The 23,634-nt window shown below is 39.2% G+C and overlaps 1 protein-coding gene and 1 non-coding gene across 9 annotated transcripts in view; both read right to left on the minus strand.

Annotated features, from left to right (window-relative positions):
* Window positions 1-4,535, minus strand: part of SLTM (SAFB like transcription modulator) — a 61,777-nt gene extending 57,242 nt beyond the window's left edge. For 7 of the 8 annotated variants that reach the window (XM_059372021.1, XM_059372026.1, XM_059372025.1 and 4 more), the window contains exons 1-2: window positions 4,259-4,535; window positions 3,203-3,290 (exon numbers count right to left, since the gene is read on the minus strand). In XM_059372021.1, coding sequence (XP_059228004.1) covers window positions 3,203-3,290; window positions 4,259-4,420 — 250 coding nt within the window. In that variant the 5' untranslated portion in view covers window positions 4,421-4,535. Of the gene's footprint in view, window positions 1-3,202; window positions 3,291-3,896; window positions 3,977-4,258 lie in introns of those variants that run through there. The other variant, XM_059372027.1, reaches the window with a different exon arrangement.
* A 7,904-nt stretch (window positions 4,536-12,439) lies between these two features.
* LOC132000571 (U2 spliceosomal RNA) lies at window positions 12,440-12,629 on the minus strand. The gene has a single exon (XR_009399419.1). It is a non-coding gene; the product is annotated as a U2 spliceosomal RNA (small nuclear RNA).
* Window positions 12,630-23,634: the final 11,005 nt, after the last annotated feature.

A 23,634-nucleotide genomic window follows, 5' to 3' on the forward strand; every position in this document is an offset into this window, starting at 1 on the left:
AGAGAGGGAAGCAGGCTCCCTGCTGAGCAGAGAGCCCGATGCGGGACTCGATCCCAGGACCCTGAGATCATGACCCGAGCCGAAGGCAGTGGCTTAACCCACTGAGCCACCCAGGCGCCCCGACTTTTGCTGAAGTTTAAAGGTGACTCTAAAGGTTGAAAATCAAAAGAATGTGGTATACCATCGTCAGGTAAAGCAAAAGAAACTTTAAATCTATAATCTCTAAAACAAGTTAATGAGGAGTTAGCTCTACCTGTTTAACCACTTTCTTCACACACACGCCCAAATAATATGACAATAAATCTCCCCGGTAAAGCTTTCTTCTTTGTTACTTATTAAAAAGTTCATAGCAAAGAGAATTGTAAAAAAGACTCAGAAGGGACAACCAATACAAGCTACAAACCGTTTCACTGTTAACCACATGCAAACAGAATTTATAAACAATATTAGAACTATAACACTATCAACACTTATTACAAGCACAAACTTGTTTTAAAAATATTCTAAAATATAGTCAAGAATACAGATCCCCTTTCCTCTAATCTGGCTAAACACAAGTATTTTAACATAAAATTTTTTAAATACTGACCCTTCATTTATAAGAGAATAAATTTAATATTTCACCTGAGTAATTGATCCACACCCATTAAGCTACTCTCTTGCTTTCTTAATATCATTTAACTTTTACTTGATACCTTAAGATTATCATACGAATTATTCATTTTCCTGACAAGCTATTATATGCTGTATCTTGCTGATGTCTATATGACTACCCCTAAGTAATCCCTTTCTTTGTTCTCCTTTTCTAATAATCTGTCCTAAAGAATATTTATACTGATGGAGCACCTACGAGCTTTACAGTTCCTTCTTTGCACATCTATTTTAGTTGAACAGAAAACATTTTTCTTCTGACTCCTGACCATATATAATCATTAAATTTTAGAACTAAAGGAGTCCTACAGATGATCCAGTAAAACTTTCGGTTTTATTAAAAAAAAAAAAAAAAAAAGAACAAACAGATCACTGAAGGAAAGGTGGTATGACCAATAGGAAGTTATTTTCAAGGTAGAGACTATTGAGCAAAATAAGATTTGGAATGTAGTAATTCAGCAATTAGACTGAAAAACTGACATCAGATTAAAATATTTAATTTCTTGAATCCTTGATTTTAAAACACACTGTTATTTTTAAGTTTCCATATTCAAATTTGATTTTTACTCTTTTTATACTTATTTTTATTATTATTTTTAATATTATTTTAAAACTGAACTTAAAATAATCTTACTCATAAGCATCTTTAATTGCACATTAATTCAAACCAGGTTCTTAGACTGGGATTTACATTGCGTTCTTTGTAATTCACAGAATTTTCAGAACAATAATAAATGGAATTTAAGGAGTCAAGAGCTACTTATCATGCAAGTCCTAGAATAAGTCTCATGAAGTACTCAGTGATTACATGTTACAACTTCTAACTAAAGACCACAAGACACCTTAATATCAGTGTTATGGAAAAATTAAAGTTCAAGTATCCTAATAATCCATATAAAAGAAAAAAATTAACAAACTGATCATATATGTATATATACACACACACTGTATATATAGAAAATAAAAACTTCTTAAAATTCTACATTGCTAAAAATTATTTCTAAGGGTAAGACAAATGAAGTTCCTAATAACTGAAAAAGAGACACACAAATAAATTAAAAATAGGTGAGAATGCACATATCAGATGAAGTTTACTTTCAGTGCTAAAATCCATAATCAGCTTGAATAATCTGGAACTATGATTAATACATAGCATCTGTTAAACAATCACAATGTGCTAAATAAACTACATGAATTAAAATCACTATAAGAAATACAGTTAATTCCTGTTTTACTTCTTTCCAAAATTTCTATACTTCATTTTGAAATAACTGGTTTGTAAGCATAGGCTTCTCAGCACCAGCTTCTCTCAACACAGGGAAATGTATCTCTCAAAGTGATACACTGAGTCAGGGTTACATTAAAAGCCACAGACCTTCAAGATAACTTTGTTATTCATCTAAACTCCAGTTCCACCTCCGTCATTCCCATCCCACCCAGGAAATACTCCTTATCCCTGTTCAGTTTCCTCTGGCACAAAAGGGGGACGCTTGCAAACCTATGAAGACTCAAACAGTGAGATGGCGTCAGATCTGCCTGGTCCTAACTAACACCTACAGACTGCTTAAGATCCAATGTTAATATTTCCATCTTTTCAACGTTAATCCATTCAATCATTTTACCCTAGTTACAGTCAATCTGGTCCACGGCAGACAGAGCAGTATTTGGGTACTTGGAGCAGTAAGGAAAGTTAGATTTTTAAAAATTCTGCAGCTGTCCATGACACACTCCACCTATTGCAAACAGGTACCAGGACGCAGATACCCACATCATGTTCACCCTCTGCCACTGTCTTTATAAGAAGGTGGGAGAAATTTATAATTATTCAAGTCAAGACTTCAACTACCAGAACATTTTTTTAAAAAAATCTAAGTCCCATTTATACTGTCAAAGTGTTAATTTAAAACCACTTTTCCCTATTCATTAAATCACCATATCCTGGAAATATATTCTGGCTAGTTTACAAGTTAAAAATTTAAAATTTTGAACATATCCCTACAACTTTTTTTAAAGCTAATTAATCATGGATTTTTCCCTACGTTGTTAGTGAGGTCTTTTTGAATTTCCCTGAAAATTAGAATGTATAATAGCATAAATGGAAATTAAGTTCACCAAGTCAAACAAAATACTAAACATAAAGGTTATAAAATTTAATATACTAGAAAAAACAGCAGGAGCCAAGGTGAAAGATTTGGAAGGAATTCCATCAATACTCTGCCAATTGTGGGGCAAGGTAGACATGTATTTAATTGTATTTTATTCTTCAGGTCTTCACACTATGAAAGAAGAAACATTATGAAACTGGACTCTGTGATTTTTTGGGAAGCAATAAAAAAACTGGTCTCTTTCAGGTCAGCTTCAGCCAAATCTTAAGGGCTACAAGTTATCCAGAGCCTGGTAACAGTAACTTTTCTTCCTTGACCCAAGAAGGCAGAGTGCCAGAGGGAAATAGCAAAGAGTAGCACTATATAAACAGGGCAAGTGGCACAAGAGCAGAGGCAAGTTATATAACCAAAATATATTTTAAAATATGTTCATAACTCGTAACAACCTTTGCCTTTGGTTGGTTTCTTGTTTGGAGTATCAGTTGAAACAGTTAATTCAATATTATCTGGATCGCCTCCTTCCTCTTCAATAGCCTACATTAGAAAGAGAAGTTAATATGCTACACAATCTATCTAAACTTATTTTATAAAAACGAAAAAAAATATAGCAAACCTCAAGCCTCAAGACATTAGAATTGCCAGTCATTTCATAAACCGACTTCAAAAAGAGCAATTAAACTACACGAGTAAGAGAAACTTCCACAGGGATTATCATTAGGTATCAAAATCACAAGGAGTTTTAAATTCTACCGAGTCGAAATAATTAAATATCACGTTATCATACTGAACAAAAGTCTAAATATTCTCAATTGCAGAAAAGTTGCTAGCTATGAAAGTAAATAACTAAAAAGAGTTTTCCTAATTTCTAGAATGCAAACTTAATTTCTCCTCTACTACAATTCCAACGCTCACTCAAATAAACCAGAAAGATAATCAGGGATGAAAAAGCAGATTACTGCTCTGATGCAAAAACTGAAAACCCAGCGGAAAACAAACCCTCTCTCTCACCCACCCCTCAACTCCCACTACCAATTCCCCCCCAAGATGGGGAGGAAACGGTTGGGCACAATTAAACGGTAACTTCACAGAAGTCACCAAAGTAACCAGTCCCCTCCGAGGCCAAGAAATGCACGCGCTCACCACCGCTAAAGACTGGGGACCGAGCGCCTCCCGGGTCTCCACGATCGCCCTTGGGAGGCCGCGCCGGCCGTCGACAGCCCTCGCAGCCTGGCGGGGACGTCCCGGGGGAGGCAGGGGCGCGCTCGGCTGCGACGGCCGGTCCCGGGCGGCTCGCGGGCCCCTCGCAGGCCCAGCCAGGCTCGCGGGGGCGGGGGCGCCGCGGAAGGGTCTTTACCCTACTCGCGCGCGCGGGCGCCGCCCGGGGCCTCCCCACGGCGCAGCCCCGCGGGCCCCGGCGGCTGCGGGCGGCCGGGGGCTGCGGCGGAAGTGGGGGCTCCGAGGCGCGGCCTAAGCTCCCATTCCCGGACCTCGCCGGGCCTCACCTGCTTGAGTCGGGAAACGAGCACAGTCTTCACTCCGGTGATGTCCAAGTTCCGCCGCTTCAGCTCGGACTTGAGATCGATGACCCGCAGATCTGTGATCTTTTTACCTTCCGCCTGACCCGAGGCGGCCGAGGCTGCCACAGCACCGGTAGCGGCAGCCATTTTAGAAGAGCAGCGCGCTGCCGAGGCAGCGAGTGGGCTGCAGGGCGGCGGCAGCAGCGCCAACTTCGACCCAGGCCTCGGCGGCCGCCGGCGCCGCGCAGCGCTGCGCACAATGAGCCGCTGGCCCCGCCCCCTGTCCGCCACCCCAGCGCAACCTGCAGCCGCAGCCAGCACCCGGATGACGGGCGCGCGTGCGCACTGGCGCGGGCGACGGCGTCCGGCGCGCTCCGCGAAGCCGGCCGCGGCCACCTGGGCGGTGCGACCCCTTGCGTGGGCTGGAGGTCAGGCAAGTCCAACCGCACCAACGTCCGCCGTGGCGCCGTTCTCCCGGCGCTTCGTTAGCCATTTTCTGGCAGCGTCTGGAGTCTTGAGCAACAAAAGTGTCAGGCACTTCACGGCATGGATAGTTCGAGTGTTACTCAACACAAACCCAGGGGCGTGTGCGCGCCCTGAACCTCTTCCCGGGAGATACTTTATCACTCCTGCTGAATAATCGAAAAAATGTGGCCAGTGTGCACTAACGAATTAGGTTCCCCGAGTTGCAATCAAAAGGCCAGAAAGAAACCGTACAGCAGTTTTAGAAAATAAAGAATATAAAGGGCTCTAAGGGTTATAAGACTATAAAGGGCTGGCCTGGGTGACAGGTCCCACTGGCTGGCTGGGGAAAACCATGCCTTCAGCCCAGAGAGGCTTAGTTGATCCCAGGGCTGTCCCGGCTCGCTGGAAAAACAGGACAACTTCCCCTCTGCCTTTGCCTCAGTTTGCCAACCCTTCCGGTGGACCTGAGGGCGCAACACGAAATCGATCACTGAATGAGGAAGTTCATAAGTACTTGTTATCGTTCTCATAAACTGTGTTCACTGTTTTGCGGGGGGATCCCAAGAGCAATCACCGTCTTCTTAGGAAGGACCGGCCTGTGCAAGTGAGTACGTGTTCGTAACTTTAGTCGGCATTATTAACAAAGCGTAAGAATAGTTCTATTCTGGGACGCCTGGGTGGCTCAGTTGGTTAAGCAGCTGCCTTCAGCTCAGGTCATGATCCCAGCGTCCCACATCAGGCTCCTTGCTCAGCAGGGAGCCTGCTTCTCCTCTGCCTCTGCCTACCATTCTGTCTGCCTGTGCTTGCTCTCTACCCCCCTCTCTCTCTGATAAATAAATAAAATCTTTAAAAAAAAAAAAGAAGAATAGTTCTATTCTATAAATCCATACACTTATTATGACGCACAATTAAATAGACTGTCATTTTCTGGTTTCTAAAATTTAAATTGATGAGGTCTGTCTCCTTTTATGGTTGTTTTTTTTTTTTTCTGATTGACTAATTAGATCAGGAGAAGAAAAACTGGACATAATGAAATAATACTTGACATTCGGGTAGTTCTTTACAGTTTATAATGCGCTTTGACATGCAATAACCCTCTTAATCCTTCTGAACTCTGTGGGGTAAATCTATGCGAGGCTTAGAGAGATTAAATGACTTGTGCATGTTCACATAGCTGGTATGTGGCAGAACCGGTGCTCAAATCCAGGTCTCCTGATTCCAAGTCCAGTTCTGTGTCTACTACAACTTGATTCACAGTCATAGAATTTTAGAATTCAAAGGATCTTTAGAAACCTGGCACAGTTCTCTCTCTCTCAACAGATAAAGATTTTTAGCAATTTATCTGGAGACCCACAACTAGTTATTGGCCAAAATGACACTGAACCTGAGATCTCATTCCAGCGTGTTTCCCACTAAGCCACCACCTGCCTTGTGTCCACTAGTGCACACTGGCCCGCCTTCTGAATACATGTGAATACTTCTAAAGACGGGTTGTACTAACCAAAAACTAATGTGATAGTTAAAGTGAAAGAGTTTTTCTTGGGGATCCTGGGTGGGTGGCTCAGTGGGTTAAAGCCCCTGCCTTTGGTTCAGGTCATGATCCCAGGGTCCTGGCATCGAGCCCCACATCGGGCTCTCTGCTCAGCAGGGAGCCTGCTTCCTCCTCTCTCTCTGCCTGCCTCTCTGCCTACTTGTGATCTCTGCCTGTCAAATAAATAAATCTTTAAAAAAAAAAAAGTTTTTCTTTGTCTTAAGACAAAATTTAATAATGGAGTTATCTTTAAAAAGGAGATCTATGCCTTCTGATCTGTTGCACTTGAGAAGGATGTTTCACCTGCCAAAATGCCAAGAATGTTTAACCCAAATCTCATGATGAGATTCTAAGGCAATTGTAAAGCATTCAGCAAAATAAAAGCTCTAAACTCTGCAAAAAAGCAGTATCATAAAAGTAAAAGTAGTTGAGCAGTTCTGGAATGAAGATCACTGAAGGGATGTGAAAACTAAATATTGTGTGTGATTGTTGCTCGGATCTTGGATTTTAAAAAAAGCTACTAAATGAACAATTGGGAAATGTGAGACAATTGGGAAATTTGACTGTTTATTCGATTGCATTATAGTACCAATGTTAAATATCTGGAATGTTGTATCAAGGTTATGTTGAATGTCATAGTTCTTAGGACATACTTGCTGAGGTTCTTAGAAACGAAGTATCTTTCTGTCTGCAATTTAGTTTCAAATGGCTTGGATGAGGAGAACAAATGTGGCGATATGTTACAAAGCACTAAAGTGAGTGTAGCAAAATGTTAATAATTAAGGAAACAAATGTGGCAAATTTTAATAATTAGGAAATCCAGATGAAGGGCATAAGGTTGTTAACTGTCTACTGTTTAAATTTTTTTTTTATAAGTTTGAAGCTAGGGGTGGCTTCAGTGGGTTAAGCCGCTGCCTTCGGCTCAGGTCATGATCTCAGGGTCCTGGGATTGAGCCCGAATTGGGCTCTCTGCTCAGCGGGGATTCTGCTTCCTCATCCCGCCCCCACCGCCTGCCTCTGCGTATTTGTGATCTCTCTCTGTCAAATAAATAAATAAAATCTTTTTAAAAATTAGGTTGAAGCTATACATAATACATACATAAATCTATTTTTTGTGATAGAAAATAAAATGGAGGGAAAATATTTTTTCCACTTAACAAATAATTTTGTCATTTAACCTATGATTTTTGGTTTTTGAAATTACTTATGTAAATAATTCACTTTTTTAAAAAAGATTTTATTTATTTATTTGACAGAGAGAGATCACAAGTAGTCAGAGAGGCAGGCAGAGAGAGAGGAAGGGAAGCAGGCTCCCTGCTGAGCAGAGAGCCCGATGTGGGACTCTATCCCAGGACCTTGAGATCATGATCTCAGCCAAAGGCAGCGGCTTAACCCACTGAGCCACCCAGGCACCCAATAATTCACCTTTAAATTGATGTTTCTTTCTTTTTTTTTTTTTTTAAGATTATTTATTTGACAGAGAGACAGGAAGACTGAACATAAGCAGAAGGAGTGGGAGAGGGAGAAGCAGGCTTCCTGCTGAGCAGGAAGGGATCATGGGATCATGACCTGAGCCAAAGGCAGACACTTAATGACTGAGCACCCCAATGGGTGCTTCTTTTTTTTTTTTTTAATATTTTATTTATTTATCAGAGAGAGAGAGAGAGAGAGGGAGAGCAAGCGAGCACAGGCAGACAGAATGGCAGGCAGAGGGAGAGGGAGAAGCAGGCTCCCTGCCGAGCAAGGAGCCCGATGTGGGACTCGATCCCAGGACTCTGGGATCATGACCTGAGCTGAAGGCAGCTGCCTAACCATCTGAGCCACCCAGGCGTCCCCCAATGAGTGCTTCTTTAGTATGATGTTTTTTCCTGTTTTCCTGCATCAAGAATACTACTTAAAAGTAATAACCTATATTTTATTGTAGAAAGCCACTTGCCATTTATTGAATACTTTTGCACCCATTATGGGTTTCGTTTTTGTTTGTTTAAAGATTTTATTTATTTATTTGACAGACAGAGATCACAAGTAGGCAGAAAGGCAGGCAGAGAGAGAGAGAAAAATGCAGACTCCTCGCGGAGCAGATAGCCCGATGAGGAGCTGGATCCCAAGACGCTGGGATTATGACCTGAGCCGAAGGCAGAGGCTCTAACCCACTGAGCCACCCAGGCGCCCCTTGTTTTTGTTTTTATATAAGCTCATCATTTAAGAAATATCTGTTGAATATTTACTATCTGCTAGGCTAGCCAGGTTCTAGGAACATAATGATAAACCTGATCTATCTTGTTCACCATTGTGTGGGCTCCTAACACAATGTAGACTCTTAGTAATAAATTGCTTGAAGGAGAATAGACACAGTGCTCTGACAGCCTATAAGAGGAAAATTTAACCCCTAGAAGGATAGATAGAATGTTCTTTATTTTATAGACAAGAAACCTGAGGTTCAAAATGTCAATAATTGGTCCAAGAGTATAGAGTTAGTAAAAGGAGATCCAAGATGATTTCAAATCCATTGCATTTTTTTTTGTTACAATGTCTTGTTTTCCATCAAAGTTTATTTGCTAGTCCCAAAGAGAACTTTCTGCCTTCTTCCTAGTGCTAATTCCCAGTTTCTACTATTCATTGTTTTTTTAAGAGAACTGAGTGTCTGCTTACCATCTTCCTATCCAATATCATTGTTTCTTACCCTCACTTTCTAATAGGCTTTAAAAAACGTTCCCATCTTCTGATCAGGAGGGAGACAAACCATAAAAGACTCTTTTTTTTTTTTTTAAAGATTTTGTTTATTTATTTGACAGAGAGAGATCACAATAGACAGAGAGGCAGGTGGAGAGAGAGAGAGAGAGGGAAGCAGGCTCCCTGCTGAGCAAAAAGCCCAATGCGGGACTCGATCCCAGAACCCTAAGATTATGACCTGAGCCGAAGGCAGCGGCTTAACCTACTGAGCCACCCAGGCGCCCCCCCCCTTTTTTTAAAGATTTTATTTATTTATCAGAGAGAGAGAGGGGGAGAGAGCAAGCACAGGCAGACAGAATGGCAGGCAGAGGCAGAGGGAGAAGCAGGCTCCCCGCTTAGCAAGGAGCCCAATGTGGGACTCGATCCCAGAACGCTGGGATCATGACCTGAGTGGAAGGCAGCTGCTTAACCAACTGAGCCACCCAGGCGTCCCCCCGCTTTTTTTAAGCCATAAGAGACTCTTAATCTCACAAAGCTAACAGGGTTGGGGGGTGGGGGAGAGAGAGGGTGGTGGGGTTATGGACTTTGGGGAAGGTATGTGCTATGAAGTGTGTAAACCTGGTGATTCACAGACCTGTACCCCTGGGGCTAATAATACATTATATGGTAATTTAAAAAATTTAAAAATATATTTAAAAAATTTCCCATCTTCCAATATATTTGGTTGGCCCAAATATTTACTATTGGCAGGTGTTAAGATGTTGTGTCCTTCCCCTAATGAAAACTGTATAGCTTCTGGTAATAACTGAAGAGGTAAATCAGACAAATCCCCCCTCTAAAAATAACAAAAATACTTGACAAAATAGAAAGTTCAAATCTGTTTTCTTACTGATTTTCTATGTCGTGTTATATTAATTACTGTGAGAGATGTGTTAAGAATTTCACAACAAGGGATGCCTGGGTGGCTGTCAGTTAAGCGTCTACCTTTGGCTCAGCTCATGATTCCTGGGTCCTGGGATAGAGCCCCATGTTGGGCTCTGGGATATCTAATAGATTTAGATATAGATATAGATAGAAAATCTTACACAGTTATGGAGGCTAAGAAATCCCAAGATCCTCCATCTGCAATCTGGAGTTATATCTTGGTGTATGCTTTGTTTGTTTGTTTGTTTTTTAAGGCTTACCTTTCTTTCTTTCTTTCTTTCTTTCTTTTTTTATTTGACAGAGATCACAAGCAGGCAGAGAGGCAGACAGAGACAGAGAGGAGGAAGCAGGCTCCCTGCTGAGTAGAGAGCCCAATGTGGGGCTCAATCCCAGGACCCTGAGATCACAACCTGAGGCCAAGGCAGAGGCTTACCCCACTGAGCCACCCAGGCGCCCCTTGGTGTATGGTTTTAATAAAAATGTATCCCACTTGGGTTTTGTTGAACTTCTTGAATCTACAGATCAAGATTTCCTGGTGCTCCTGGGTGGCTCAGAAGTTAAGCATCCGACTCTCGATCTCAGCTCAGGTCCTGATCTCGGGGTCCTTAGGTCAAGCCCCCTGTTGGCTCCATGCTGGATGTGGATGCTACTTAAAATAAATTTTAAAGGGTGCCTGGGTGGCTCAGTGGATTAAGCCACTGCCTTCGGCTCAGGTCATGATCTCGGGGTCCTGGGATTGAGTCCCGCATCAGGCTCTCTGCTCGGTGGGGGACCCGCTTCCTTCTCTCTCTGCCTGCCTCTCTGCCTAATTGTGATCTCTCTCTGTCAAATAAATAAATAAATAAAATCTTTTAAAAAATAATAATAATTTTTAAAATGTTAAAGAAGATTTCCTGACCTTATATCCACAAAAGTCAGTGGTATAAATCCAACCCAAGTCTGAAGGCCAGAACACCAGGGGAGCCAATGATGCAAATTTTAGTGCAAGGACAGAAAGCTGATGTCCCAGCTCAAGCAGGGAAGTTTGATGATTTGAAGGTCAGCCCTCAGGTTTGTTTCTTCTCAAAAGATAATATTAGAAGAATATTATCATGATCTTGGATTAGGAAAAAAAAACTATACGGATACAAAAGAACTAACTACAAAGGGGAAAAAAAAGTATTTGGCTACATTAAAATTAAGAATTTCTGCTCATCAGAAGCAACCATTAAGAGAATAAAAGGGAAGCCATGGAGTGAAAGATATTTGTAACACATATAACCAATGGTGGGTACATAACTAGAATCTACAAAGAACTCCTACAAATTAAGACACCAATTCAGTGGGGCGGTGGGGGGATGGCCAAGCCTTTTTTTTTTTTTTTTTTTTTTTTTTAATTTGTTTGAGAGGAAATGTGAAGGGGAAGAGCAGAGGGAGAGGGAGAGAGAGAGGCAGACTCTCCCCTGAGAGAGATTCCAACACAGGGTTCTGTCCCAGAACCCTTGATCTCATGACCTGAGCCGAAGGCAGACACTTAACCAACTGAGTGACCCAGGTGCCCTAAAAATGATCAAGTCTAAAAACATACTTCACCAAAGAGAAAAGTCGGATGGCATACATACACACAAACACAAATGCACACGCACGTGTAGGTGATCAATCTTATTAATAATCAGGAAATTATATCTTATAACTGCAATGGTATCTCTTTATACCCTGGCACAATGCCTAAATCAGAGAAACTAACAACGCTAAGTGTTGGCAAAGATGTGGAGTAACTGGAACTGGGATTAAATGGGAGTAAAAATGGATACAACCACTTTAGAAAAGCTTAGAAGGGTGCCTGGGTGGCTCAGTCATTAAGCGTCTGCCTTCGGCTTGGGTCATGATTCTAGGGTCCCAGAATCCAGTCCCAAGTTGAGCTCCCTGCTCAGTGGGGAGTCTGCTTCTCCCTCTGCCGCTGCTTGTATTCCCTCTCTTGCTGTCTCTCTCTCTGTGTCAAGTAAATAAGCGGAATCTTTAAGTTAAAAAAAAAAAAAAAGGAAGGACGGAAGAAAGAAAGAAAAAATAGTTTAGAATTATCTAACAAATTTAGAGAACCACATGTTTTTTGACCCAGAAATTCACTCAAGTAAATAGTTTATGGGAAAACATACTACATAGCAGTATTATTTGTAATAGCCCCAACCTAGAAACCCAGCAAATGTCAATTAATAGTAGAAGAGGTAGGGACACGTGGGTGGCTCAGTGGGTTAAACATCTGACTCTTGGTTTCAGGTCAGAACATGATCGCTGGGGCAGGGGCTCAACCTGGCATAGAGCTCTGAAGTTAGCATAGTCTGCTTGTCCCTCTCCCTGTCCCCCCCCCTCTCTTTCTCTCTCATAAATAAATAAATAAATAAATAAATAAAACACCATATTGTGTATCTATACCTACACATCCAGGAAGCCAGACACAAGCCTCCAGCCCAGATACTAGAAGGCAGAAGCATCCAGCACACATGATCTCAGATAAACAACCCTCCACAGCTCAAGCTGAATTTAGAAACCTGGGTATTTCCCCTGAGGGGTTGCACTTTGTGATAGAAAAGAACTATCTCCTATTTGTGATAGGAGGTACTGCAATACCAGGTCAAATGCGTGGAGTAGACAAAGCAAGCTCCTATTCCATCTCCTTGGTCCAAAAATCCATTTAATAGATTGTCCTCAGATAGAGGACATATCATATTAAACTGAAAAGAACAGATACTGCACTTGATCTTAGCCAAAAGGCCAAAAAGTAATTGCTTAACTTTTATTTTTTTGTTTTAAAATAATTATAGATTCACAGGAAGTTACAAAAATGGTAGAGTTCCCATGAACCCTTCATCCAGTTTCTCCAAATGATTACGTCTCTTGTAACTATAATATTGAAATCAGGCATTAATATTGGTATAATGTGTGTATATATTTTTACATTATTTTTCTCATACAAAGATTCCTGATGCACTTTAATGAAGACCCAGAACTATTCCATCACTACAGATATTTCCCCGTGTCACTTCTTTATAGTTACACCCACTCCTTTCTCCCACCCCCACAAGCCTAACCCCTTGGCAACTGCTGATCTATTCTCTGTCTCTGTAATTTTTTCACTTGAACAATGTTACACAAATGGAATCATAGAATATGTGATCCATTGAAAGTATCTTTTCTTTCCTTAGCATAAGTCCCTTGAGATCCAAGCTGTTTCATATGGTAACAATTTGTTCCTTTTTGTTGCTGAGTAGTTTTCCATCATATGAATGTACCACGGTCTGGGTTTTGTGTGAACTCTAGTCATTTTTCTGGGGCAAATGCCCAGGAGTGTGAAAGGCATGTCAAAAACAAAAGCTTAGTATTGCTAATAAAAAGAACCTCCAAGGGGCGCCTGGGTGGCTCAGTGAGTTAAGCCGCTGCCTTCGGCTCAGGTCATGATCTCAGGGTCCTGGGATCGAGTCTCTGCTCAGCAGGGAGCCTGATTCCTCCTCTCTCTCTCTGCCTGCCTCTCTGCCTACTTGTGATCTCTCTCTGTCAAATAAATAAATAAAATCTTAAAAAAAAAAAAAGAACCTCCAAAAGTAGAAAACAAATAGTCATGCTGTATGTATGCTTCATTTTTTAATAAAATGCCAGACTCTTCTGGTGTGGCTTTACCATTTTATATTTCCAACAGCAATTTACGAGACTTCTAGGTTTTCCAAATTCTTACCAGTGTTAGGTATTTTCACTTTTTAAAATTTTAGCTGTTTTATTAGGTATGTAATGATGTGTCATCAAAAGTTGGGACTTTTAGGGGCGCCTGGGTGGCTCAGTGGGTTAAAGCCTCTGCCTTTGGCTCGGGTCATGATCCCAGGATCCTGAGATCAAGCCCCGCCTTGGGCTCTCTGCTCAGTGGGGAGCCTGCTTCCCTCTCTCTCTCTCTGCTTGCTTCTTTGCCTACTTGTGATCTCTGTCTGTCAAATAAATAAATGAAATCTTTCAAAAAAATTCTTTTTAATGGGGAAGTATAATTATCTCATCACCATTTGTTGAAAAAACTATTCTTTCCATGCCGAATTAGTCTTAGCAACATTGTTGATACTCAGTTGATTGAGGATGCCTAGGTGGCTCAGTTGGTTAAGGGTCTGCCTTCAGCTCAGGTCCTGATCCAGGGGTCCTGGGATCTAGTCGTGTGTTGGGCTTCTTGTTCATTGGGGAGCCTGCTTCTCCTTCCCCCTGCTCATGCTCTCTCTCTGATAAATAATTTTTTTTTTAACAAAACAGAATAAACTCGGTTTATCTATTTCTAGACACTGTTGTGCTCCTTTGAGCCACATGTTTATCCTTGCAGGATTGCCACACTGTCTTGGTTATTGTAGCCTTATAATAACTCTTGAAATTAGATAGTGTGAGTACCCAAATTTGTTCTCCTTTTTGGAAATCATTTTGCTCTTTGAGATCCTTTACATTTCTGTATAAATTTAAGAATCCATTTTTCAATGTCTATGAAAGATCTTACAGGATTTTAATTGGGACTGTGATGAATTTATAGATCAATTCAGAGAATTACATTTTAACAGTATTGTCTTCCAAATGTGTATGTGGTATTATCTCTCCATTTAGTTCAATCCTCTTTACTGTCTCTGAGCAATGAGTAATAACCTTCAACATACAAACATTGCATTTATTTTGTTAGATTTCATCACAAATATTTCATGTTTTGATGCTATTATAAATTATATGATTTTCTTAGCTTCATTTTAAAAGTACTTGTCAACAGTATACAGAATACAATCAATTATGGTACATTGATCCTGAGTCCTGATACCTTTTGAAACTTGCAAATTATAGCAACTCTTTTTATAGATTCTCTTTTTCTTTCCAGATAGACAATAACTCTTTTCTTCCAATCCATCTGACTTTCTTTTTTTTTTTTTTTTTCCTCCTTTGCCTTCTTTCAGTAAATTGAACCTCACAGTAGTGAGGTATACAAATGGTGAGAGCACATTTTTTTGCACTGTTCCAGATCTTAAGAGGAAAGTATTTGATCTTTAAATGTAAGTATGATCTTAGCTCTAGTTTTTTCTTTTTTTTTTTTTTTAAGATTTTATTTATTTATTTGACAGACAGAGATCACAGGTAGGCAGAGAGGCAGGCAGAGAGAGAGAAAGGGAAGTAGGCTCCCTGCTTCACAGAGAGCCCGATGTGGGGCTTGACCCCAGGACCCCGGGATCATGACCTGAGCCAAAGGCAGAGGCTTTAACCCACTGAGCCACCCAGGCACCCAGCTATAGATTTTTCATAGATGTTCTTTGTCAAGTTTAGGAACTTCCCTTCTATTTGTAGTTTACTTAGAATTGTTATCATAATTGGATGTTGAATTTTGTTGTTTTAAAGGTTTTTTAATATTTATTAATTTGAGAGAGACAGAGCACAAGACAGGGAGGGGAGGGAGGCAGATGGAGAGGGAGAAGCAGACTCCCTGCTGAGCTGGGCACTTGACAAGGGGCTGGATCCCAGGACATGGAGATCATGACCTAAGCTGAAGGCAGATGCTTAACCATATGAGTCACCCAGGAGCCCAGATGCTGAATTTTGTTAAATAATTTTTCTGTATCTACTGGATGATCATATGGTTTTTCTTTTTTTTTTTTTTAAGATTTTTATTTATTTATTTGACATACAGAGATCACAAGTAGGCAGAGAGAGAGAGAGAGGGGAAGGGAGGGAAGCCGACTCCCTGCTGAGCAGAGAGCCCAATGAGGGTGCTTGATTCCAGGAACCTGGGATCATTACCTGAGCCGAAGGCAGAGGCTTTACCCCACTGAGACACCCAGGTGCCCTAAGGTCCATTTCTGATTGGGTTGTTTGGGGGTTTCTTTTAAATTTCTATCACTACTTTTTCTATTTATGGGATTTCTAATTGTATTTTATAATTTTATTTGTTTTATAATTTCTTGTTATTTTTCATAAACATGTGTTACTTCTTCATTGATCTCTTTGAGGATCTTTAACTAATTATATTTTCTTTAGTTTTAATGGAAAATTTCAAATATAGATAAGTGGGAAAAGCGTATAGCGAATGTTCATGAATTCATCACGCATCTTAATATGTCTCCCATCTCTTTTGTGAGGTTGGTTCTTTAGAAAACCTTGTCTTGGTTACACGAGACACACCTATTGAAACCCTTCTCACATGTAACGAGTTTCCCCATGTACATGGTACCGTTGGGATAGTATGGCTTCTCTATGTCATGCAATAACTGATCTCTTTATATCCATGGTTTTTGTCTTACCCAGCCTTTGGATTTCAGATAAGCTATACATTCCAATAGGACAGGAGGGGATGATATTCAGGAGGTTTTATGTACAGAATAACCCTCTTGCAAAGCTTATGTCTTGACTTGGTGAGAGATCACATGGTCCTAAACCTCCTAGAAGAATTTTGTAATAAGAGATTATGGGAGAGTTCATTACCAGACTCCACTTTGGCTTCTATATCAACCTCCCTCTCATATGTTTACTTTTAGTTGAGCTCACCTCCTTTCTTTTTTAAAATAAGTGCTCTCTACATCCAATGTGGGGCTTGAACTCACAACCCTGAGATCAAGAGTCACATGTTCCACCCACTGAGCCAGCAAGACACCCCAAGCTCACTTTCTCTCTCTCTCTCTCTCTCTCCTTTCTTTCCTTTCTTCCTTCCCTCTTAGATTGATTTGTTTATTTTAGAGAGAGAGATAGAAAGGGGAGGGTGAGTGGCAGAGGGGGAGAGAGAGAGAAAACTTCAAGCAGACTTCCTGCTGAGCATAGAGCCTGACATAGGCATCAATCTCATCAATCTCATCAATCTCATCAAACCCATCAAACCCTGAGATCATGACCTGAAACAAAACCAAGAGTCAGATGCTCAACCAACTGAGCCACCCAGGCACCCCTGACCTCCTTTCTTGAAGAGTTATAGATCTCACTGTGGTAAAGGTCACCCCAGCTTCCTTTCCTTCACAAAACTCACTATGGGAATTATTGTAGGGATGTTGTTAAGAATGTTTACTGTCATACAGTGTCCCTTTAATGGTGATATTTCTTTCAGGTTTCAATATAAGGAAAATTTCTGCTTCTGAGACATATTACCCTAATGACTCTTGTGAATCTTATAACTGATCACATTTACTCATTGGCTTTGACTGAAAGGATTCTAAAACTAAACTTGTGGCTCACATCTAAAAATTGTCCAGGATTCTACGGTATGTATTTCTTGTGTCATCTCATAACTAATTCAGGCTGAATTTTGATGACTTCCTTTGTCATTGTTTTTCTAAAGTGTTAATCTTTTTAAATTTCTACCCTGGTATTATTTTTATTCATGTAAGTCAAAAAATAAATGCAATTATAGAATAGGGCTAGGAATGTTTTCACACGCACAAGAAATGGTTTAAAGTAGCACCTGTATCACGGAATTAATGAATACTTTACATTTTTAACATAAAGTCATAGTTTCAGATTTTTAGATCGTATCTCTAAGCTTATTCTCATCATTAATCAGGTTTTTGTTACACAGTCCAAAAGTGGAGAAGTAGAAAATATTCGTCCTGGGGCGCCTGGGTGGCTCAGTGGGTTAAAGCCTCTGCCTTTGGCTCAGGTCATGATCCCAGGGTCCTGGGATTGAGCCCTGCGTCGGGCTCTCTGCTCAGTGGGGAGCCTGCTTCCTCCTCTCTCTCTGCCTGCCTCTCAGCCTACTTGTAATCTCTGCCTGTCAAATAAATAAATAAAATCTTTAAAAAAAAAAGAAAATATTCGTCCTATAACAAACATTTTAATTTTATTTTTCTAATTTTTAAAAAAGATTTCTTTAATTTACTTGACAGAGAGCTAGAGAACACATGTTGGCAGAGCAGCAGACAGAGGGAGAGGGAGAAGCAGGCTCTCTGCTCAGTAGAGATACAGGGCTTGAACCCAGGACCCTGAGACCATGACCTGAGCCAAAAGCAGAGGCTTAACCCACTGAGCCACCCAGGAGCCCCAAGACTGATTACAATTCTTAAACATTCTTAAACATTCATACAGAGATGAGTAAAGCAAAGGTCATACAGAGATGACCTTTACAAGGTCACAGTAGAGTGAGAGAAGGGTAAATAGTTTAATAAAATATTCTAAATTCTCTAATAGTGGTTATAAACACAAGTTTATTAATACAAAGCGGGGAAACATGGACTCTAATTGCAAAGCTAAAGGAAGATTCAGAGGTTATGACATTGGCTTTGTTTTTGTGTTAGGGGAAAAGGTATTAGTCTTTTACTTTTAACTCTGATATTAGCTGAAAGTTTTTTAAAGATGCCTTGTTTTAGAATGAATGATTTAGAATTTTTTTCCCATTCTTTGTTTTTCTGTAAGTTATCATGAAAGGGTGTTGAATTTTGTCAAGTGATTTTTTTTTAATCTTTAGAGATGATGATATACTTTTCTTTTTTAGTGTAATGATATGATAAATTACATTGATTGATATTTTATCAAACCACCCATGTATTCCTGTGATAAAATACACTCATTCATGGTATATTATTGTCTATTTTTATATATGGATAGATTTGATTTACTAAAATTTTGGTAAAGATTTAGCCATCTATGTTCATGAGGGATGTTGGTCAAAGTTTTCTTATAATATATTTGCTCTTGGTTTTAGGGAAATGGTGTCCCCATAAATGAGTTGAGATGTATTTACTTTTGTATTATCTATAAGAGTTTGTATAGGATTGGTATTCTTTGTTCCTTAAATATTTTATAGACTTCATCAGAGAAGTCATCTGGACCTCAAGTTTTCTTTAAGGAGTTTTAAAACAATGAATTCAATGTATGGATCTGAAATGAAATCCTTTTCCTCATTCGATGTTGGCAATTTATGTCTTCTTTTTTTTGTTAATCCTTAAATAGTCTGGTTATTAGTTTATCTGTTTTACTGATAGCTTAGAGAACCAGGTTTCACTGATTCCTATTACTTTTGTTTTCTATTTCATTGATTTCTGCTATTTTTGTGGGTTTTTTTTGTTGTTTTTATGTGTGTGTGTGTTTGTTTTTATCTTTGGCCCCTTTTTCCCATTTCTCTTAACCTCCCAACCCCTGCCTTTGGCAACCACCAATCTGTTCTCTGTATCTGTGATCTTGTTTTTGTTTCTTTCTTTAGATTACACCTATAAGAAAGATTATACAGTATTCTTCTTTCTCTGTCTGACTTAATTCACTTAGCATAATGCATCAAAGTTCATCTATATTGTCACAAATGACAAGATTTCCTTCCTTTTTATGTGCTAATAATAATCCATCGTCTATATATACCACAATTTCTTTAGCCATTCATCCGTCAGTGGATATTTAGGTTGTTTCCACATCTTGGCTACTGTAAATAGTGCTCGGTGAACATGAGAATACATAGATCTTTTCAAGTTGTTGTTTTTATTTTCTTTGGATAAATACCCAGAAGTGAAATTTCTCAATCATATATAATAGCTCTATTGTTAATTTTTTTAGGAACCTCTGTACTGTTTTCCGTAATGATTGTACCAATTTATATTCCTATCCACATTGTGCAAGGGTTCCCTTTTCTCTACATTCTCTCTGACACTAGTTATCTCTTGTCTTTTTAAACTAGTCATTCTGATCAATGTGAGGTGATATCTTAATGTGGTTGTGACTTGCATTTTCCTGATAATTAGTGATTTTTTTTTAAAGATTTTATTTATTTATCAGAGAGAGAGAGGGAGAGAGTGAGCACAGGCAGACAGAAGCAGGCTCCCTGCTGAGCAAGGAGCCCGATGTGGGACTCGATCCCAGGACGCTGGGATCATGACCTGAGCCGAAGGCAGGTGCTTAACCAACTGAGCCACCCAGGCGTCCCTGATAATTAGTGATTTTGAGCATCTTTGCCTGTGTCTGTTTGCCCTCTGTATGTCTTTGGAGAAATGTGTATTCAGGTCCTCTGTTCATTTTTTCATTGCATTGTTTGGGGGTTTTTGCAACTGAATTACATGCATATTTATATATTGTGGATATTGACTCCTTATCAGTGTATATAATCTGCAAGTATTTCTCCCATTCAGTAGATTGACTTTTTATTTTTATGTATTTATTTATTTTTAAAGATTTAATTAATTAATTAATTTGAGAGAGAGAGTATACATGAGTGTATATGAGGGAGCAGGCAGAGGCAGAGTGGAAAGTAGAAAGAATCTGAAGCAGACTCCATACTGAGCCCAAAGTCAGATCATGACCTGAGCCAAAACCAAGAGCTGGGTACTTAACCCACTATGCCACCCAGGCATACCCCCCTTTTTTTTGTTGACTGTTTTCTTTGCTGTTCAGCTTTTTAGTTTTTATGTAATCTCACTTGTTTTTCTTTCTGTTATTTTTACTTTCAGGGTCAGATTTTAAAAACCATCACCAAGACCTATATTAAACTTCCCACCAATGTTTTCTTATAGGGGTTTTATGGTTTCAGGTCTTATATTCAAATATTTAATCCATTTTTAATTGATTTTTGTATATGCTATACGATAGTGTTCTAGTTTTATTCTTTCGCATGTGACTGTTCAGTTTCCCCGACACCGTTTATTGAAGAGGCTATCTTTTCCCCATTGTATATTTTTGTCTCCTTTATTCTAACTTAATTGACCATATATTTGTGGGCTTATTTCTGGCTCTCTGTTCTTTTCCACTGACCCATGTGTCTTTTTAGGCCAATACCATACTATTTTGATTACTAAAGCTTTCTAAGTTGACCCTTGGACACAAGTTTGAACTGCATGGATTCACTTATAATGCAGTTTTTTCTATACAGTATAGTAATGTAAATGTATTTTCTCTTCCTCATGGTTTTCTTAATAACTTTTCTCTAGCTTACTTTATTTATAATAATATAGTATATGATACATATAACATATGTAATGTTTTAATTTACTGTATTATCAGTAAGACTTTTGGTCGACAGCAGGCTATTTGTAGCTAAGTTTTGGGGAGTCCAAAGTTACACAAGGATTTTTGACTGCCTGGGAGTTGGTGCTCCTAACCCTGTGCTGTTCAAGGAGCGACTGTAATAGAGTTCGAAATCAAGGACCATCATGCCTCCAAATTTGTTCTTCTTTCTAAAGATTGCTTTGGCTATTCCAGATCTTTTGTGACTCCATATAAATTTTAGGATTGTTCTATTTCTGTGAAAAACAGCATTGTAGTTTTGATCAGGATTTCATTGAATCTGTAGCTTGCTTTGGGTAATACGGACATTTTAACAATACTAGTTCTTTCATTTCATGAGCATGCAATATCCTTCCACTTAAATTGTGTCCACTTCAATTTTTTCCCTTAATCTCTTGTAATTTTCAGTATAGAAGTCTTTCACCTACTTGGTTAAATTTATCCCTAGGTATATTAGTCTTTTTGATGTAACCGTAAATGGCATTATTTTCTTAATTTATTTTTCTTATAACTTGTAATTAGTGTAGAAAAATGCAACGAGGGGCGCCTGGGTGGCTCAGTGGGTTAAGCCGCTGCCTTCGGCTCAGGTCATGATCTCAGGGTCCTGGGATCGAGTCCCACATTGGGCTCTCTGCTCAGCAGGGAGCCTGCTTCCTCCTCCTCTCTCTCTCTGCCTGCCTCTCTGCCTATTTGTGATCTCTGTTAAATAAATAAATAAAATATTTAAAAGAAAAAAGAAAAATGCAACGATTTCTATGTATTGATTTTTTATCCCACAACATTACTGAATTCATTTATTGTAACAGTTTTCTGATAGAGTCTTTAGGATTTTCTATGTACAGTATCATGCCATCTGCAAATAGTGACAGTTTTACTTCTTCCTTACCAATATAGATGCCTTGTGTTTATTTTTCTTGCCTAATTACTGTGACTAGGTCTTCTGATACTATGTGGAATAAAAGTAGAGAACATACTCGTGTTGTTCCTGATCTTAGAGCTTTTCCACTGAGTATGATGATAGCTGTGGGCTTGTTGTATATTGCCTTTATTATATCAAGGCGCATTCCCTATATACCGACTTTGTTTAGAGTTCTTTTTATCCTTAGTGGGTGCTGAGATTTATCATACTCCTTTTCTGCATCTATTGAAATGATCATGTAATTTTTTTCCTTTTTTGTTAATGTGGTATATCACATTGACAGATTAGCAGGTGTTGAGCCATCCTTACATTGCTGGAATAAATCCTGCTTGATCATGGCATATAACCCTTTTAATGTATTGTTGAATTTGATTTGCTAATATTTAATTGAGGGTATTTGCTTCTATGTTCACCAAGGGTATTGGCCTGTAATTTTCTTTTTTGTAGTATCCTTGTCTAGTTTTGGAATCAGGCTAATGCTGACCTCCTAAGATGAAATTGGAAGAGGTCCCTCCTCTTCTACTTTTGGAAGAGTTTGAGAAGAATTGATTATTACTCATTCTTTGAATATTTGGTAGAACTCACCCATGAAGGCATCTGGTCTTGGGTTTTGTTTATTGGGAGGTCTTTCCTTTATTGATTCTATTTACTTTTTAGTAATTAGTCTGTTCAGATTTTTTAATTTCATGATTCAGTCTTTGTAGATTGTGTACGTTTCTAGGAATTTATCCATTTTTTTCTAAGTTCATTTTTTCAGTTTTCCATTTCATTTCTGCTCTTATTTTTCTTGTCTGAAATATTTACTGTTTATTTTGTTTCCCATAAGTTTATTTTGTTTTCCAGAGATTATATTATTTTGTAAAATATTTTATTCATTTGAGAGAGAAAGAACATGAACTGGGGGGAGGAGAGAGAGAGTGAGAAGCAGACTCCCCACTGAGCAAGGAGCCCAATACAGGGCTCAATCCTACGACCCCCAGGTCATGACCTGAGCTGAAGGCAGAACCATCTGAGCCACCCAGGTGCCCCACCAGAATTTATATTACGTATAAACACAATAACGTAGTACATAGACATAACAGATCTCAGATGATTTCTATAAATAAAATTTCAAGCACAATGTCCTGAACACAATGAAAGATGAAGCACACACACACAGACACATACAGGTACACACATACACATACACAAAAGATGAAGAAATACACAAAGAGACAAAGTGCCATGTGTTAAAATGAGCAGGGGAACCAAACAGAAGAAAACAGTTCACAGGGACTCCAGAAATTGTAATTATCAGGTATAGACTTTGTAAGGCAACTAAGATCATTGATGCAAATCAAACTGAGGGCACTTGGGTGGCTCAGTCAGTTAAGCATCCAACTCTTGATTTCAATTCAGGTCATGATCTCAGGGTTGTGAGATTGAGCCCCACATTGGGCTCTGTGCTGGGCGTCGAGCCTGTTTAAGATTCTCTCACTCCCTCTCCCTCTGTCCCTCCTTCTCTCTTAAGAAAAAAAAGTGACATAGCAGATGTTGGGGAAAAAATAGAAATTCCAGAAATGAAAATATGTAATACCAAATTTTAAAGAATGGTTTAGTATATTAGTCGCAATTGAAGAGAGAATTAGGTGACTAGGATAAATTTCAGAAGAAATTATCCAGAATGAAGCTGGCGGTAATTAGATATTGTATAAATAATATATTGTTTTACTATTTAATTATTATATTATTACTAATAAATATATTTTATAAATAATACAATATAAGAAACCAGAGACCTATTACCTGACTGAAGTGAGAGTTTCTAACATATTTAGTTGGAGTCCCAGAAGAGAAAGAGAAGAAATGGATCTGAGGCAATATTCTGAAGACATGATTGCTGATAATCCACTAATTCAAGAAGCCTTA

The sequence above is a fragment of the Mustela nigripes genome, chromosome 13 (assembly GCF_022355385.1).
Source record: "Mustela nigripes isolate SB6536 chromosome 13, MUSNIG.SB6536, whole genome shotgun sequence".
Classification (NCBI taxonomy): domain Eukaryota; kingdom Metazoa; phylum Chordata; class Mammalia; order Carnivora; family Mustelidae; genus Mustela; species Mustela nigripes.